Source organism: Gekko japonicus, unplaced genomic scaffold (genome assembly GCF_001447785.1).
Source record: "Gekko japonicus isolate JY-2015 unplaced genomic scaffold, Gekko_japonicus_V1.1 scaffold185, whole genome shotgun sequence".
Lineage (NCBI taxonomy): Eukaryota > Metazoa > Chordata > Lepidosauria > Squamata > Gekkonidae > Gekko > Gekko japonicus.
Genome location: NW_015176457.1, coordinates 416,591 through 433,215, shown reverse-complemented (window position 1 = coordinate 433,215; position 16,625 = coordinate 416,591). Strand labels below are relative to the sequence as shown.

The window sequence follows — 16,625 nt, the reverse complement described above, 5'->3', positions numbered from 1 at the left end:
CATCTCCATGCCACAAAAAGCTTTATCAATTACAGTTCTTCACCTCATGCCGGTGTTAACTATGAAGGAGCATGGGCAATTAGTAAACCTATTTTGAATGGTTTGTTTCAGGACTATAATCATGACTTGTAATTGTTGCAGAGATCTCTCTCACACATTCTTGCTTGGCGCCATATCAGGTCTCAGGAATGGCTGAGCTTTGAGTGACTGTGGAAGACCACAAATTCTAGACATGATTTTGTTAAGAAACCTAAATTAAAGCTCGGTTGCTAATGAGTTAGACATCTAAATTAATGGCTGGTTAGTCAGGAGCAAAAGCTTTCAGGCTGAACATGTGAATACAATTCATCAGTGAGATCTCCTGTTTAAATGTGATTAAAAGATGGAACATATTTGTTAATGATGCCATCAAAGCTGGGCTATACAGGGGCAACCTAAAAGCAAGCTACAGTGCAGGTCTGAAGTCAGTATAAAGTATTATGCTACGCCTATATTGTATAAGAGGGACCTTCTTAATGAAAAACATGTATGGTATGGACCTGCAGTCCTGCTTCATTGAACATAATAGCTGAAATTATGCATTATACTTTAGAGGCTCATGCAGCACCTGGGTAGCACATATCTCAATCCAGAATATATATTTTTTACAAGTAACGTGTGTGTGTGTGTGTGTGTGTTCATATACTAAGTCTACCTTCAACATTCTCATAATATTCTTACAAACATTTCCAGACCATATGCGCAAAATAATCTAATATTCAAGGCACAATAGGCATATTTCCCGTACCACAGTTTCAATTGCTCTCCTCAACTAGCTACTTTAAGCATGATAAGTTTTATTCTTCACTCATTTTAGCCTTTTTAACAATCTATTCTAAGCACTTATTCATATACTTTAAGATTTTTCTTTTAGATGTCTTAGAGGAATTTACAAAGTATACAAGTTAGCCCTGGGGGAAAACTGTAGCACTTTGCTTCTTTGCACTTCCATGGATGATGATATGGTCTAATAAATTATAGCTGATCTCTTTTCCTATGTACATTTCCTACATAGTTGGTAAAATATTTTATAGATTGCTTGTATAACTTAAGTGATCAATAATGGATGTTGCTTTTTCCTGGAAAAATTATTAATCAAAGTTGTTAATAGAATAATGTCAGGTTTAGCAAATAAGCGTTACATGAAATATGACTGTTGAAATATTTCTCCATATCACAAAAAAGACTTACCATTCTCACTGTCGGACTTGTTTTCGTGCTCAGTATCAGTTAAAGTGAGGGCTGAGTTGGAACGGCTTGAGAGACAGGAACTGCGGCCTGATTTGACCCCCCTGCCCCAAAGTCTCATGGCATGCTCTGGAGACATCACTCCTTCATTTTCTGTATCAGCATCTGACCCTGCACTGATAGAGTAACCTCTGTGGGGGAGCCCCATTTCAGCACAAAATGCCAGTCCTCTTCGAGTTGCTGGTTCACAAACTCCTAACTGCCTTAGGGTAAAATTCTGTCCTGATTAGGGAAGAAAAAAAGATAACAAAATATGAGGATATATTTTTGTTTTTTAAAAAAATGCTTAAAATAATCACACTTTAACTGCACAGTTTTTCCCCAGGTATATACCGAGGTCTTTTGTTAAGCGCTCCATGAGCTATGGTCAAGTAGATCCTTTTATCACTGGCAATCTCTAGTGACCCTTTTCATTCTATCTCAGCCGTTCTTTGTCAACTACTTAAACACATCAGGAGTTCTCTAAGGTATAAAAGAAATACAGAATGACCTGTAAATGAAGAAGAGCTAGTTCAGCATATAAAAAGGATTAACTCTAACTGACAGCCTTTTTTGCTTTATGAAAGTGTGAAAGCAATAACAAGTATTTGTTAGGATTATCGCCTTCTGCCCTGGCTGAAGTCCCAAACAACAGGGTATTTTCACATCCAGATGTCACCTGTCATTACTAAAATCTTGCTTCCCTTAAGAATAAAATGTTAATTAAATGAAGTAGGGGGCTAATTCATCTTTATTAAAATCTTCCTGCGTTCATCAAATCCCTAAAAGTAAATGAGGACATTCCTTTTCCCCTTGAAAAATAAAACACAACACACTAGCAACAGATAATCATACTGTTATTCCTAAAAATTCAATTTTTGGTATGGTTAGTTAATCTAGTAAAATGTAAATTAGAGGGGTTTTTTTTAATAAAACTGATATATTTTTCAGAAAGAATGGATAATGGATAGAGTTGAAGGAATGGAACGACCAAAATGAATCCAAAACGGTTATGTGAATAAACTAGTTGCAATGAAGTTAATCATTTAAGAATATTTAAATTATAATATTTAAAAATTATTGTAGTAAAAACGGGGTTTTTTCCAGTTTGCCTTTATTTCCTGAAAATTACAGTCATACATTATTCATGATCCACAGACCATTGGCATGCTCATGCCATCCATTTCAATAAAATCCTATACTCTGAATCCATACAGCAACATTAGCCTTTTTAAAAGCTCCCCCCCACCCCACCCCAGCAGACATTCTGTGTTGCTGTGGGCAATATAAATGTGTGTTGTTCAAAATTACCAAAACAAGAAAAACAAAAAATAAAAAAGGGAATCTGACAATCTCTATGCACAGGAGAAGGTATAGTTCATGAAACAGAAAATAGTTAATGCCGCAGACCTTGAGAGCTTTCAAGTGTGCCAGTTAATTACTTTATTGCTGTGGTCATATCAGTTGTTGCAATCAGTTTTATCACACAGTCAGAATTGTAAATGGATTCTGACTATGACACTCATAAATAATGAAAAACAGTTGCTGCAATTAGTTACAAATCAAATAGTACTTATCATTGAGTTGTATGAATAAATAACAGAACAAAAATGCATGGAGGGACGAAAGGCAACTGTCACAGCAGTAAATGGCCATACTGGTGAGTAAATTGCGTGAAGGCCATTAGGAAGGATGAATCAGTAAACACATCAACTGGTAGAAGAGCCTGTTTAAATAAAAATCGCACTATGTAGCTTATCAAAGTTTGTGTAAAGGCTGAAGTCTAAAGGATTTCTTCATGGTCACATGCCATGAGTGCAATTTAGCCACAGGGAAATATTTCTGACTTTAGAATGGGCTATTGTAGTGCTGGGTTGTAAACATTTGCCGGCAGAGTTTCTAGAAATGTTTGTACAAGGTAAATTCTGTTTCAATTTAATTTCAGAAACTATCAATAACAACTTCTAAATTCATAAATAACATCTTAGCTAGAATATATCAATGCCTGATCAGATTACCACCACTAATGAAAAGACAGCACTGTATCTATAGACAACAATTTTAGGAAGTGGTTTGTTCAGAATATTTCAGGTTGAGCGCATGGCATGCCATTTTCAACAAAGTGAATAAATGTGGGACAGGGTAACGAGGAAGGAATGATAAATTGAAAGAAGGCCTCTAGATCTGATTCTCACCCTCCTATATCATGTCAAATTCCTAGAGAATGCCATTCAAGTAATCACCCTAGCAGCTGAATGGGGAAATGACACGTGAGGTGTTTGGGGGGGGGTGTTTTTACTGCACACCCAGGTATCAAGTATTCCCTGCTTCACCTGTGCAGGGATGATAGAGTCCACCTTTCCAAGGAGGTTTATGATATCGGTAGTGGCCCTGTCTGAGACCATCAAGGGCAGAAAGGCCATGGCACCTCCCCTTAGTCACCAGTAAATGTTTGGCAATGATACCACTGAGTTGTCGAGGACTCAGAGCCAGGGTGGCTTTGCCCAGAACAGAGATGCACAGACAGAGAAGGCCTGACTCTGCTACATCCCATCAGTTGCCTGCACTGTGATTATGCATGGAGTGAGTTTGCTGCTCCCTTTATTTCACTTTTGCCTGCAATAGCCATGGATCAATTAACATGGTCAAAATGTGAACCTCAGAAGGAGAGGCCATTATATTGCTCTATCACTTTCTGAGATCACCATTCAGTACATAAGAAAGCAAGTGCATGCTGAATAAAGAACACAGTGTGTGAGAAAGGGTCAGAATATCAGTTCAGCTAAAACACGCCATGCCCTTCTGTTGCAGTACTCTGTAGTGTTGCATTTGTAGGGAGAAGAAGGCATATTTAACCTGAAGTAATGAATGGATGGATAAGACTTGTTTAAATCCTTTCCATTATGCATACAAGGCCTGTCCTTCAGATTCAAAGTGCAAGACACAGGGTAAACAAGCTTATCAGAATACTCAAGGAAAGAAGGAAAACAATAGATACAAAGTTTTATTATGGTGCTTTGGCACAATGACGTTAAGAATTTGTTCTTCCTCCAAGGAGTTCACAGTGATATACATGGCTCTCCCCTCTGTTTTCAGTTCACTAGTACAAGGTCCCCAACACATAGCCTGCAGGCATTAGGGTGCCAATGGACACCTTTTTTCTGGTGCCCACAGAGTATTTTCAGAAAGTGGCTGGGTCCGGGTGGGGCTTGTTCCGATTCACTGTGAAAAAGTCTGTTTCAGCAGTAGTCACTGCAGCCACAGCACAAGAATCAGTCTGAGGAAAGTAAGCTGCCCTGGCTATTATCCTCATGGGAGGAGTAGGGTTAGGAGGTTACACCCCTTCTCCCCATTCCTAAGTTTCCCATCTGGAGTAGCTGTGGCATGCAGGAAGAAAAACAAAATGGCCAGCACATACAAGAACAGACATTCCCACTCAAATATGCTGGCCTCCTCTTGCGCTGCTGCAGCTGCCTGGGGACAAAAGGAACCTGGCTGGGGGGGGGCAGTAAAGCTGTTCTCCCCCACCACTCACCAGTTGCTTTATTTTCCTCCCGAATAGTAACATCAGAAGTAAAGGAAACTAACTAGCTTGAAGAGAGGAGGACCCCTGTCAGCTTCTTTTCCTCCTGAGCAGCAAAGCTGGGAGGAAAAGAGGTTAACTAGCCGGGGGGGGGCATTATATGCTTGCCTCCACCACCCCATGTCACAATCCCAAAGGTGCCCACAGGCCAAAAAGGTTGGGGACCCCTGCATTAGTACCTTGTGAAGCTGATTGAGTGGATGTCATTATCCAAAAGTCACACAGTGGGTTTCATGGTTGAGTAGAGATTTGAACTGAAATTTTGACCAACGCTCTGACCACTTGACAACACTGTGTCCTGTCTCTTGCTTTCGAATTAGTTAAAACACATAAACTTCTCACTATTCATATTAATCGTTGCAGCACTTGCTCTCATCCCTAAAGCATATTTCTGGGAGAATCTTGCATCCTTCAAAATTTTATGATATATATACTCATGTCAGACTTCACAACATTTTCCTCCTTTTCTCTTAAGATTGCTCTGTTTGCGTAGCCTTTCCAAAACTTAACGTTCCAACTTCCATTTGTAATCTTGCATGGCAGAAGTAATGGAAGGAAAGAATAGCGTGAGAAATGAAAATATGAAAAAACAGGAAGATATGATGAAGGACAAGTAACAGAAATGGACCACTGGCAGTCAGTAGCAATATATATAATGTACTGACAAAGGAGAGCAGCTGGGCAGATCAGTTAATCAACGGTTAGAATATCAAGAAGGTATACAATAAAGAACATTTATCACTAACAATTTCAAATGTTTCTTATTATGCAGAAGGGTGGAAAACTGATACAGGATAGGTAAAGGTAAAGGTTCCCTTGCTCGAAAGCCAGTCGAATCCGACTCTAGGGTTGTGGTGCTCATCTCCGTTTCAAAGCCGAAGAGCCAGCGCTGTCTGAAGACGTTTCCGTGGTCCGTGATTATTTTAAGACTTGTTTTTTTCTTTTTCAAATGCTGCCTTTATGGGACAATGGGATAGAAAGAGAAGGACTCCTTTCTTCCTCTAACAATATCCTGTTGAAAAATGTCAACCCCAAACTACATTTAAGAATACTCCAGTGAGGGTACAAGGGTCTCCAGTGAGGGTACAAGCAGTTCCAAGGCTTGAATTTGGATCACGGTTTGACTGAGGTTGTCGGGGATGAAAGGAAGTGTTGAAGCATAGCTGGTACCATTCTTGGAGCTTTCTTTTTGTGCTGCAAAATAAGAAAAGACCTTTTTTCTTGGTCGCCAACAGAACACACTGAAGTGACTCTACAAACAGAATCCCTTGCCTCCAAGGTAGTTGCAGCTACAGTGTACTTTGATTTGAGCTTTAAGTTCAACGTAGACATAATGAAGGATCTGGAGAGGAACTGAAGAGGAGGCATCAACCATGAGAACAGCTGTGGTGGCGCAGGCAGTAAAAACGCCTGCAAAAGTAATCCATCCAGCCTTAGGCTGTTCGAGTCCCACCGCGGTCGGGGTGAGCTCCCGGTCCATGTCCTAGCTCCCACCTACCCAGTGGTTCGAAAGCCTAGCAAGTAGATAAATGGGTACCTGCCTTAGGTGCAGGGAGGCACCCGCCTTCCGGCGCAGTAGCGGCGAAGAGGAAGAGGAACTGTGGTGGCAACAGATGGCGGCGATCCGGCAGGAAGAACATGGCAGCGAAACCGACATCAAGCTGCAGATGTTCCGGGCGGGGACTGGCCCAGAGATGCGGTGATGCGGCGATGCAGCACAGCCGGAGCCAATTGGACAGAGGCCGGTGCAGCAGTCATCGCACAGTCGCAGACTGTGGAGCCAACCCAGAAGGACCCCCTGCGGAGCCACGCCGAGATAGAACCCACCACGAAGCCGCAGGAAGAAGAAAGAACAAGCCGGCGGAGTGCCTGGTAGGCACTCACCTTCCCCATATATATACATTGTGGCCCTAGCTAGGAAGTATAATATGCCTATGTAAACCACTCAGAGCCTCCGGGATTGAGCGGTATAGAAATTGAATGAATGAATGAATGAATGAATGAATGAATGAATGAATGAATGAATGAATGAATGAATGAATGAATGAATGAATGAATGAATGAATGAATGAATGAATGAATGAATGAATGAATGAATGAATGAATGAATGAATGAATGAATGAATGAATGAATGAGCAAAATGTGAAGACTAGAGGTTTGATAATCAGTGGCACTGAATTGTCAGCTGTTTTCCCCTAACTGAACTAGAACACACAAAAGCTGGAATAGAAATTAGAAACAATGGTATAAACCATGTCTTCCTTGCATGAAATGCAGATACTGTCTGCTGTCTCCTTTGATAAGTTCATTTTTCCTTTGACAAGTTAATCTTTCTTTGGTGGAGCTCCTTTCTCAATGGGTTTCGAGAAGCGGCCTACCATACCCCGACACTTCTACTGGAGGGGTTTTCTTCAGATTCCTTATTAAGTTTAAGAGTTCAGAAGTTTTTATTAAGACTCTGCAAGGGGAGGGAATCAAATTTAAACAGAAGGTTTTGCCTAGATCAGCTACAACATTTTTCTTTTTCCACGAAAATTATCTCTTGTTCCTCTGATGTTTCTGAATCCTTGGACTGAGTGAGCTAGCTACTTTTCGCCTGGGACAGTTTTCTCTGCTGCCGATGATATGGTATTTGCCATGCAGGAACTTCTGGAAGACTAAAAAGTTGACCTGGTGGAACTGAAGCATGGAAAGTTCTGAATTCAAGTGTTACCCAGCCTCAGCAGGCTCTGCCCTATCCCTTGGTATTCAAGGACAGTGTGAGCATGGAAGAAAATTCAGGAGCCAGTACTGGTGATAGCAGAGCTCTGGATTCTCTGATGGCACCTGCAGTGTTTTTGTTTGGTACTTATCCAACTTCTCTTAAAAAGCAATTGGTGTGCAGCCACTCCAAGAGGCAGCTGGCCAGAGAGGTGGTCTTTCCTGTCCACTTTTTCTAAAGTGAAGCTCCCTTCTCAGTCTCACTGGTGGGGAGTGGGATCCTTTACTAAAAAATCTTTGCAAGGTAACAGACATTTAATAAGTGACTAGCACCTTTGAAAATCTTGCCATCTACTACTGCACAGAATACTTTTCTGGGATAAAGTAGGGATTGTCGCTCTGCCTCCTGTTCCTGTTTGAAAAATAAAGGTAGTCCTATCTGTGTTGCTATGATTAGCTCCTCCCTTCCGACTGAGAATGCTCTCCATTAAATGCTCACAACAAAAAGTTCTCATGATGAAAAAGCCCAACATTAGAATCCAACATGAGATTGCCACACTTTTAAAAACAAAACAAATGAAGACAGATGCTAAAAGAGCAAAATAATGAACTCACACTAACAGATTCATTGCATGAACATGCTGGTGCGACACAATACTGTGGAAAGTATGCAATACTTATAACTTCCAAATTTAGAATATACTGGCAAAAAAATTGAAAAAACTGGAAAGATTAAGCACAGACTGTTGGCACAAGCCCACCATCACCTTCTGATGTAATCGTATTGATAATAATCCTTAGCACTTACATAGATAACACTGTCAACCCAGCAAGCCACAGCACTTTACAAACATTAGCTGATTAAGACTTTCACACCTCATGAAAAACTTCCATTTTAGAAATAAGAAAATGCATTTGGCATGTCTGCCAATTACTGAACAGCATGTGAGTCACAAAACTGCAACCAAGGTTTTGTCTTATACTCCATCCAGTGAAAAATGTCTTTTCTAAGTTCTAAAAGTCTGTTCCTGTGCTTGAGAATATCTACCTTTCACAGTCAAATTTAGAATTAAACCAGGATGTTTTGTTTTCTGTTCTGAAAGATGCAGAAAGATGAAATTAGCAAACCTCTCTGATCATTATTCTATCAACAGAGTAGCTATCTGTGTCTCTAACAGCCAAGTGTGGGCTGATCTGCAGACCTCTAAGGCCACAGACTAGGCCCACAATGACAGAAAGGACATTTTTCTCTAATCTTGGGGGACCCCCTCCAGGTTTGCAGAAAACTCTAAAAACAATTAAAAATACATGGGAGAGTTTAACCCCCCCCTAAAAAAAAAGTGTTGTTTGCGTATGTGCAGACAATGCACCTATATCCTCCAGGCAGCAACAATGGTGTGCGGGGTGGCTGAGAGCAGCAGTGATTGGGAGGGAGTAGTTCTGGTGGGGTGGGCAAAGGGCCTGAGAGCTGTGCCAGGCCTGACGCTGATTAGGGGGGTGATGGGAGCAGCAGCGGCCTCACTGATGGCAGCAGAAACTGAGAAGGGCAACCCTGCGGCAGGCCTGGTGCCAGAGGCTGGGAACCATGCCAGGCCCAGTGCCAATGATGGGGGGTGGGGTGGCCAGGAGCCCCAGAGATGACAGCAGTGATTGGGGAGGGAGACGTCGCAATATACCTGGGGCGGGGGGGGGGGGGGGGGGAGAATGATGCTAAGAGGGGAAGACAGAGAAGTATAGAGAAAGACAGAGTGATGGAGTGGGAAGCAGAAACATAGAAAGAGAATGATAAGAGTTGGGGAGGCAGAAAGAAAGAAAGGAATAGTGATGAGGTGGGGGCAGAAAGCAAGAGAGAAAACAGAAAAACTGATGGGAGACAGAAAGAGAAAAACAGAGTGATTGGGTGGGGGGGAGAGAGAGAAGGAGGAGGAGGAGGAGGAGGAGATTGGATTTATACCGCACCCTTCACAGTTTCATGATCCTGGTTTTTGAGGATCATGAAACTGCGGAGGAAATCGGGCGAAGCTCCGAGTCAAATGCAGCCCCGCAGCCTCGGGTATGAAATTGACATTTTTGTGTTGGGGCAAACGGCGCTGTGCTGCGAGGCAGCTCTAGTGAGAAATCGCCCTGTATGTTTATCAGGTGCCAGAGCTGGTTAGCAGCTGTAGGAATGAGGCTCGTGCGCTATCGGCAAAGCCGATTGAGCGCACGGGCCATTTTGCCCCCAGGAGGAAAGGGAGACTGACAGCTGCGCTGAGACGCAGCGTGTCTCAGAGCTGAGTGGGTGGGGCCAGCCTTTATAGGCTCGGCCCCGTTCCCACTCTTGTCAGTTGCGCCTTGTGCTCGGCCCACCCACCCTGTGTTCTGTGTCGGCTGGTGCTGGTCACTTGATTGGGGCCGGGCAGAAATTTTTCACACTTATCCAGATTGGCAGGCAGATTATTGTGTTTTCGCCTACCTTACAACAAACATATGGGAATCTGTTCGGGCCTTCTTTTGAGTACAGGCAGTAATTAGCTGGTCACTTTGGCAGAGTAGGGTAGGAAAGAAAGCAGAACCGGTAATCACTTTCAGCCAGTTCCGGTTGGGGACCAGGGGGTAATCAGGAACGGCCCCAGGGCTGTAGGGCCTATGGCTGCGAATTATGACTACCTCAGGGAGCCTCTTGGGTAAGCTCCTCCCTGAAGCTGTAAGGCTTCAGGGGTAGGCGCTCATGGGAGGTGACCTGTGTGCTGGGCTGCCAGTCCTGGGCCAGAGACTTGGCCCTAGACTGGGGCTAGTGACTTGCCCATACATTTAGGCAAGGAGGTTGGCTGGTGTGACACCTGCCTGGCCTGTTCTGCTCCCACTTAGTTCCCTTGCTGTTGATTTATTATGCAAAATAAATAGTTAATAAAGTGGCCCTTGTTTGAAATCCAAACAGTTGTCTGGCTCAGTATTTCTGGCTCAGGGGGCAAGAGAGAGTGTCCAATATACTCAGCCATATAGTCATTTTGTCCTATCACTGAATTTATGCTGCTGTAGGACACTAGAAACCTCTGCACAAGTGCTTATAGGCATTGCAACAGTGCTCAGATTTTAACCCCATCCCTAACAGCCATCATCCAGTAGTTATAGCTAATGTAGGACATGGCCAATCCCCTAATTCCAGAACTTTCCCCTTTTCCCACTTGTCAACTGTTGCCTAGCAGTTGCATCAGCAAAATAAGGTCCAGTGCCTCCTGGTTTCTGCTGTACATATACCTAGTCCTTGACTTTCCTTCACCCTGTGATCCTTCTTCTTGAACAGCTCCTGGGTCCTCCCTCAAGTAGCTACTGGGATTCCTTCTGTTACCTGACACACCTTGCCTTTCTATAGCATGTGCAAAAATATGATAGAAACGCTCTTCTTTCTTTGACTACTGCAAAAGCCCTATGCTACATCCTATAAAAGAAGGATCATCATGCTGTAATGCTAGCCTAGGGGTGGGAATAAAGAGATGGAAAAATCTTTGTAGTGGTATTTTCTAGTCCTGTTTCCCTAGAAGCCTCCTTTCTGGGTCTCAGAAATAAATACTAATAAGGGCTATCTTTTTTTGTTGTTCTCAAGTCACAGCTGATTTATGGCAATCCTATGGGGTTTTCAAGGCAAGAGATATTCCTAGGTGGTTTGCCATTGCCTACTTCTCTGTAGCAACCCTAGTATTCCTTGATGGTCTCCTATCCATATACTGTTTTTTTTAATTTAATTTAATTTTGGGTATTTTTGCATTTGTGTGTGTGTGTGCTCATGTGCCCATTCCTGGAAGTCATGGCAACCTCTGGTGACTCCTACTAGGACACAGAGGATGTTCAGAGAAGTGACTTGATAGCCTGCCTCTGGCCTCCCAGCCCTGGTATTCTCTGGAGGTCTCCCATCCACATACTTGCCAGGGTCAAGCCCTCCTTAGTTTCCGAGATCTGACAGACTGAACTTGCCTGGGCTATTCAGGTCAGGGCGTCTCCCAACCACATACTGACCAGGGCCGACCCTGCTTAGCTTCCAAGATCTGATGAGATCAGGCTAGCCTTTTGTAATATTTATTTGCCTACTCCCACAGGAGTGTTGCTGAAAATCAGTGATTTAAAATTTACAGAGCACTTTGAAAATAAAAGCAATCTAAGCATTAAATATTTTATTCTTTTTATGAAACCCATAACATCACTAGTCAAAAATTAATTGGTTTCCAGGTTGAATATGATAACCATCAGTGATTTCCCCCCTCTAATTTATTTATTTTAGGAAAACAGTGAAGATACAGTAGAGGGAAAAAGGAAAGAAAATGGGCTATACAATGTAATTACATTTGTCGAAGACAATCATGCAACACATAATGTATAGGAAAGAGAATAATTTCCCTTTCATCTCCTTCGTTATACTTTTTAAGTTATTATCTATAAAATACAATAATTCTGATTTCTGTTGGGGTACAACTGTATTCATCATTTAAGTTTTAAGTTTCAAACTTCATAACTAATTTATTTTGACTGCACTGGTTTACCATCAGTGACATTTTTGAAGAGTTATTTTATTAGCTACAGTTATTACAAACATAATGCTTCCTTTTACACTAATAAAATGTACAATAATTTGTCCCAGCTATGTTCACATTTCTTCTAGGGTTTTAATGCAATTCAAATTTGCCTGCTGTGTGCTTGTGTATTGATGTCAGTGTGAACACTATAGAGGTACTGGGGTGCTTTCAATAAATAAGATAAAACACATTGAGACACATTCTGCAAGCTCTCTCCAGACTTAAGCAGGGAGCAGACATAAAAACTGAAACTGTTTCCTGAAAAGGCTGAAGTGATTGCTGGTAGGAATCATGACTTGGTGGTTTGACAATATTGGTCATATTAAGTCCAGCTTCTATCCATAGTCATGCACTTGGAATATGAGGTCACAGTGGTAGATAGGAATGTGATTCACAGCTCCATCTGAATTTCTCTCTCAGATGTAGCTCTAGTTCTTTTTATTCATGCTTTTCTTAACAATAGTAATTTGCTCTAATGTCTTTGATGGTAGAAAATGTGTTCCAGATAGGGGTAACAAGTAAGGGACCCACAAGGACTTGCAGGAGGCATCTCATTTTCCCTTCCCCCACTATTTACTCTTCCTCATCCCTGAAAGCCCACATAGCCTCTTTCCTGTTTCCTTCTCTCCTTTCCACCCACTCACCCACCTTTTATCTATGCCCCATTATTTATTTAATTCATGTATATCCAACTCAATGAGGAGCCAAAGCAGCTTATATCATTCTCTTCTCCTCCATTTTATCCTCACAACAACCTTGTGAGGTAGGTGATGCGGAAAATGTGCAACTGGCCCAAGTAACCCAGAAAGTTTCCACAACAAAGTTGTGATTCAAACCTTGGTTTCCTAGATCCTAATCTGAAACTCTAACCACTACACAACACTGATTTTTGTGATAGACAGACAGACAACCTTTACTGGCATATCAGAGATAAAAGTACATTAAAATTTAGGAATACGTCAAAAATGTGGCTGTCATACAAACAAACAGCAAGGGGAAAAAAACTCTGATCAGTTTATAGTTTCCCTGATTTGAATTGCAGATTGAAGAAAACAGGCAACATTAAAAGTTATAGAAGAGTTTTGCCCCAAGAGTAGCTACTGGACTTTGACACTCTCAGGGAGACCACGTCATGTAAAAAGAAGGGAGTCCAGAAATTTATGCCGGGTCTTAGTATAAAATGGGCAGTTTAAAAGAACGTGGGAAACAGATTCGATAGCACCCTGACTACAAGGGCATTGTCTAAATTTATAAGGGATTTTATGGCATCTTCCAGAGAAGACGGCCGATGGCAATACATTAAATCTGGCTAACATAAATGCTCTTCTTTGATGGGGGTCAGTTAAAGAGCAAAAATAAGGAGCTGTCTGGCCCAGTGTCTGGGGTAATCCCAGATGAATTGGAAATCAAGTTTTCCTAGCTGCCTCAGTCAGGCACTGAAATTGAATATCTAATTGAATATTGTATAAAATACTGTGGTGTCAGATGAGAAATAAAGCGGATCTAAAGTTTTTTTTTTACTAATTTCAGCCAATTAGGTTCACAATGATCTGTTAATTGCGCTTATCCAAATGGGAGCGCCATATAGGAATTGTGAACCAGATTTTGCGTTGAAGACTTTTAAAGCCATTGGGACATATCTGTTGCCTCTCATGTAGAAAAAGCGGGTGATGCCCTCAGCACTGTTTCTTGCTAGAGTAGTAGCACATTTGCGATGAGTAGCCCAGCTCCTGCTGTAGTAAAAATTGATCCCTAAGTATTTAAATGATTTGACCTCCTTAATGGGATTTCCCTGAATTGTCTATGAGGACGGTTTCCAGGATTTGGAAAAGACTAAGATCTTTGTTTTCCCATCATTCAAAGTTAACCTGTTGTTATTACAGTAGGTCAAACATTGGTGTAGAAGATGCCTCAGTCCAATTTGTGAACATGAGAGTAAGACAGCGTCATCTGCGTATAAAAGAACTGGAAAACGACGTTGACCAATTTTAGGGACATGTCCGTCAATTTCAAACAATGATGGAGCCAGGTCATTTAAAAGCAAATTAAAGAGTGAGGGGGCAAGGATGCAACCCTGTTTTATGCCTTTACGAATTGGAATTTTAGGGGTTAGATTCCCCTGTAGATTAAGTTTAACCTGACAACTGGTATGTGAATGTAGTTTTTTTATTTAAGAAAGCAATCTGGGATCTATATTCATTCTAGCCATCTTATCCCATAAGAGGTCTCTTGGAATGGAATAAAAAGCCGCCTTAAGGTCTAAAAAGGTAGCGAAAAGCTTATTGCCTGGTTTCCCACTGTATTTAGTAAAGACAGGTTGCTTACCTGTAACTGGTGATCTTCGAGTGGTCATCTGTGCATTCACACCCTTGGGATACACTGCGCCTGCGCTGAACCTTCTCGGTACCGATAGCTAGCAAAAAGGGATTTTCGCGCCTCTCCCAGGTCACGCGCCGACCCCACTGCGCATGACCAAGGAGGGGCACGCAGATCCCGCCAGTTCCTTCTGACCACCGCCCAACAGCCTTCAAAGAAACAAGATGAAGGGCCGAGAGCAGAGGGGAAGGAGGGCGGGTGGTGTGAATGCACAGATGACCACTCGAAGATCACCAGTTACAGGTAAGCAACCTGTCTATCTTCTTCGTGGTCTCTGTGCATCACACCCTTGGGAGAATAGCAAGCAATAACTCCAACCTGGAGGAGGGGCCGAGGCCCTACACCTGCGCCGTCTGCAAAATAGACCGACCCAACGCCACACGACGAGTAGACCGGACATCCAGGGCATAATGCTTCACGAAGGTGAGCGGAGTAGCCCAAGTCGCAGCGTTGCAGATGTCCTCCAATGGCATACCTCCCATGAAAGCTGTAGAAGCCGCTACCGCCCTGGTAGAGTGGGCACGAAGCTGACCTGGAAGAGGTTTCTTAGCCAAAGCGTAGCATAGCTTGATCACCTCCACAATCCATCTCGACAGCCTCTGGGAAGAGATCTTCTTCCCTTGGGAGGGCATACTGTGAGCAACAAACAAAGCTGGAGACTGGCGAAAAGACTTAGTCCTGCCCAAATAGAACAACAACGCTCTCTTAACATCCAGAGAATGCAATTTCCGTTCCTCTTCATTAGCAGGAGACGGGAAAAACGATGGCAGAACTATATCTGAGCGTAAATGAAATTCCGAAACAACTTTCGGTAAAAAGGAGATGTCCAAAGACAATGAAACCCCATGTGGGGAAAAACTTAAGTATGGTGGATCACACCTCAGAGCAGACAATTCGCTGACCCGACGAGCAGAGGTAATGGCCACCAAAAACGCAGTCTTGAGTGACAGCAATTTTAGAGAGCAAGTGGCCAATGGCTCGAAAGGTTTTCCCATCAAAAAACGCAAAACTAAAGCCAAATCCCAGGCCGGGGTTGGAGGACGACGGGGAGGGTACAGGCGAATAAGACCTTTACAAAACTGTTTCGTCTGAGGATGCGAGAAAACTGAAAACCCATCAACAGATGGATGAAAAGCTGACACCGCAGCTAAATACACCTTAACTGAAGAAAAACTGAGCCCCAAATCCATTCTGGACAAAATGAACGCAAAAACAGACCTCAAATCCACTGGTGGAGGGGATAAATTAGAGGAACTCAGGTACTGCAGGAATAAATCCCACTTCCTAGCATAGGAAGTTCTAGTAGACAATTTACGACAGTTCAACAAGACATCATTGATACGAGCGTCCATCACTGAAAGCGTATTTCCCACAGAGTCAGCTTGAGACTCAGAGGATCGTAGTGAAGGACCTGGCCCTCCTGAGCCTGGAGGAGATCCAACTCCTGCGGCAGGTGTACAAAGGATCCCTTGGCCAACCTCAACAGTGTCGGGAACCAAACTTGCCGAGGCCACCAGGGGGCTACTAGAAGACAATGGGGCTTGTCGTGTTGTATTTTCACCAACACCCTGTGAAGCAGCGGAATCGGAGGAAATAGGTACAGAAAGTTGTGAGCCCACGATATCAACAGGCCGTCCCCCAGTGACAGAGGGTCCAACCCCGCTCTGGAACAAAACATGGGACACTTCTTGTTGAATCGAGTTGCAAAAACATCGATGTGGGGATGTCCCAGACGTTGAAAAAGAGGGAGGAGATACTTTGAATTCAGCTCCCAATCGTGGTCCGATGCTCCTCCTCTGCTCAGGAAATCTGCTTGCTGGTTCAAAGTTCCTGGCAGATGGGCAGCTTGGAGAGTGATGTTCCAATGAAGGCACTCTTCCCATATGTCCATAGCTAGCCTGCAAAGGGATCTGGACACTGTCCCGCCCTGGCGATTGATATAAGCCATTGCAGTTGTATTGTCCGTAAATATTAACACAGCTTTCCCTGCAACCTGTTTGTGCAAGGATCTGAGGGCAAATTTTACGGCCAGCAGTTCCAGATAGTTGATGTGATGACGTTTCCAAAGGGGCTGCCATGGAGCACCCACACAAGTGTCGTCCGTATGAGCACCCCAACCCCACAGGGAGGCGTCTGTGGTGATCGACAT

General features: G+C 43.0%; 1 protein-coding gene across 1 annotated transcript in view; it reads right to left on the bottom strand.

Moving 5' to 3' along the window:
• The window catches only part of TENM3 (teneurin transmembrane protein 3), a 477,022-nt gene that overhangs the window by 444,097 nt on the left and 16,300 nt on the right, over positions 1–16,625 (bottom strand). The window contains exon 2 of the mRNA XM_015426968.1: positions 1,231–1,509. Within this exon, the coding sequence (XP_015282454.1) occupies positions 1,231–1,509 (279 nt within the window). The remainder of the gene's footprint in view (positions 1–1,230; positions 1,510–16,625) is intronic.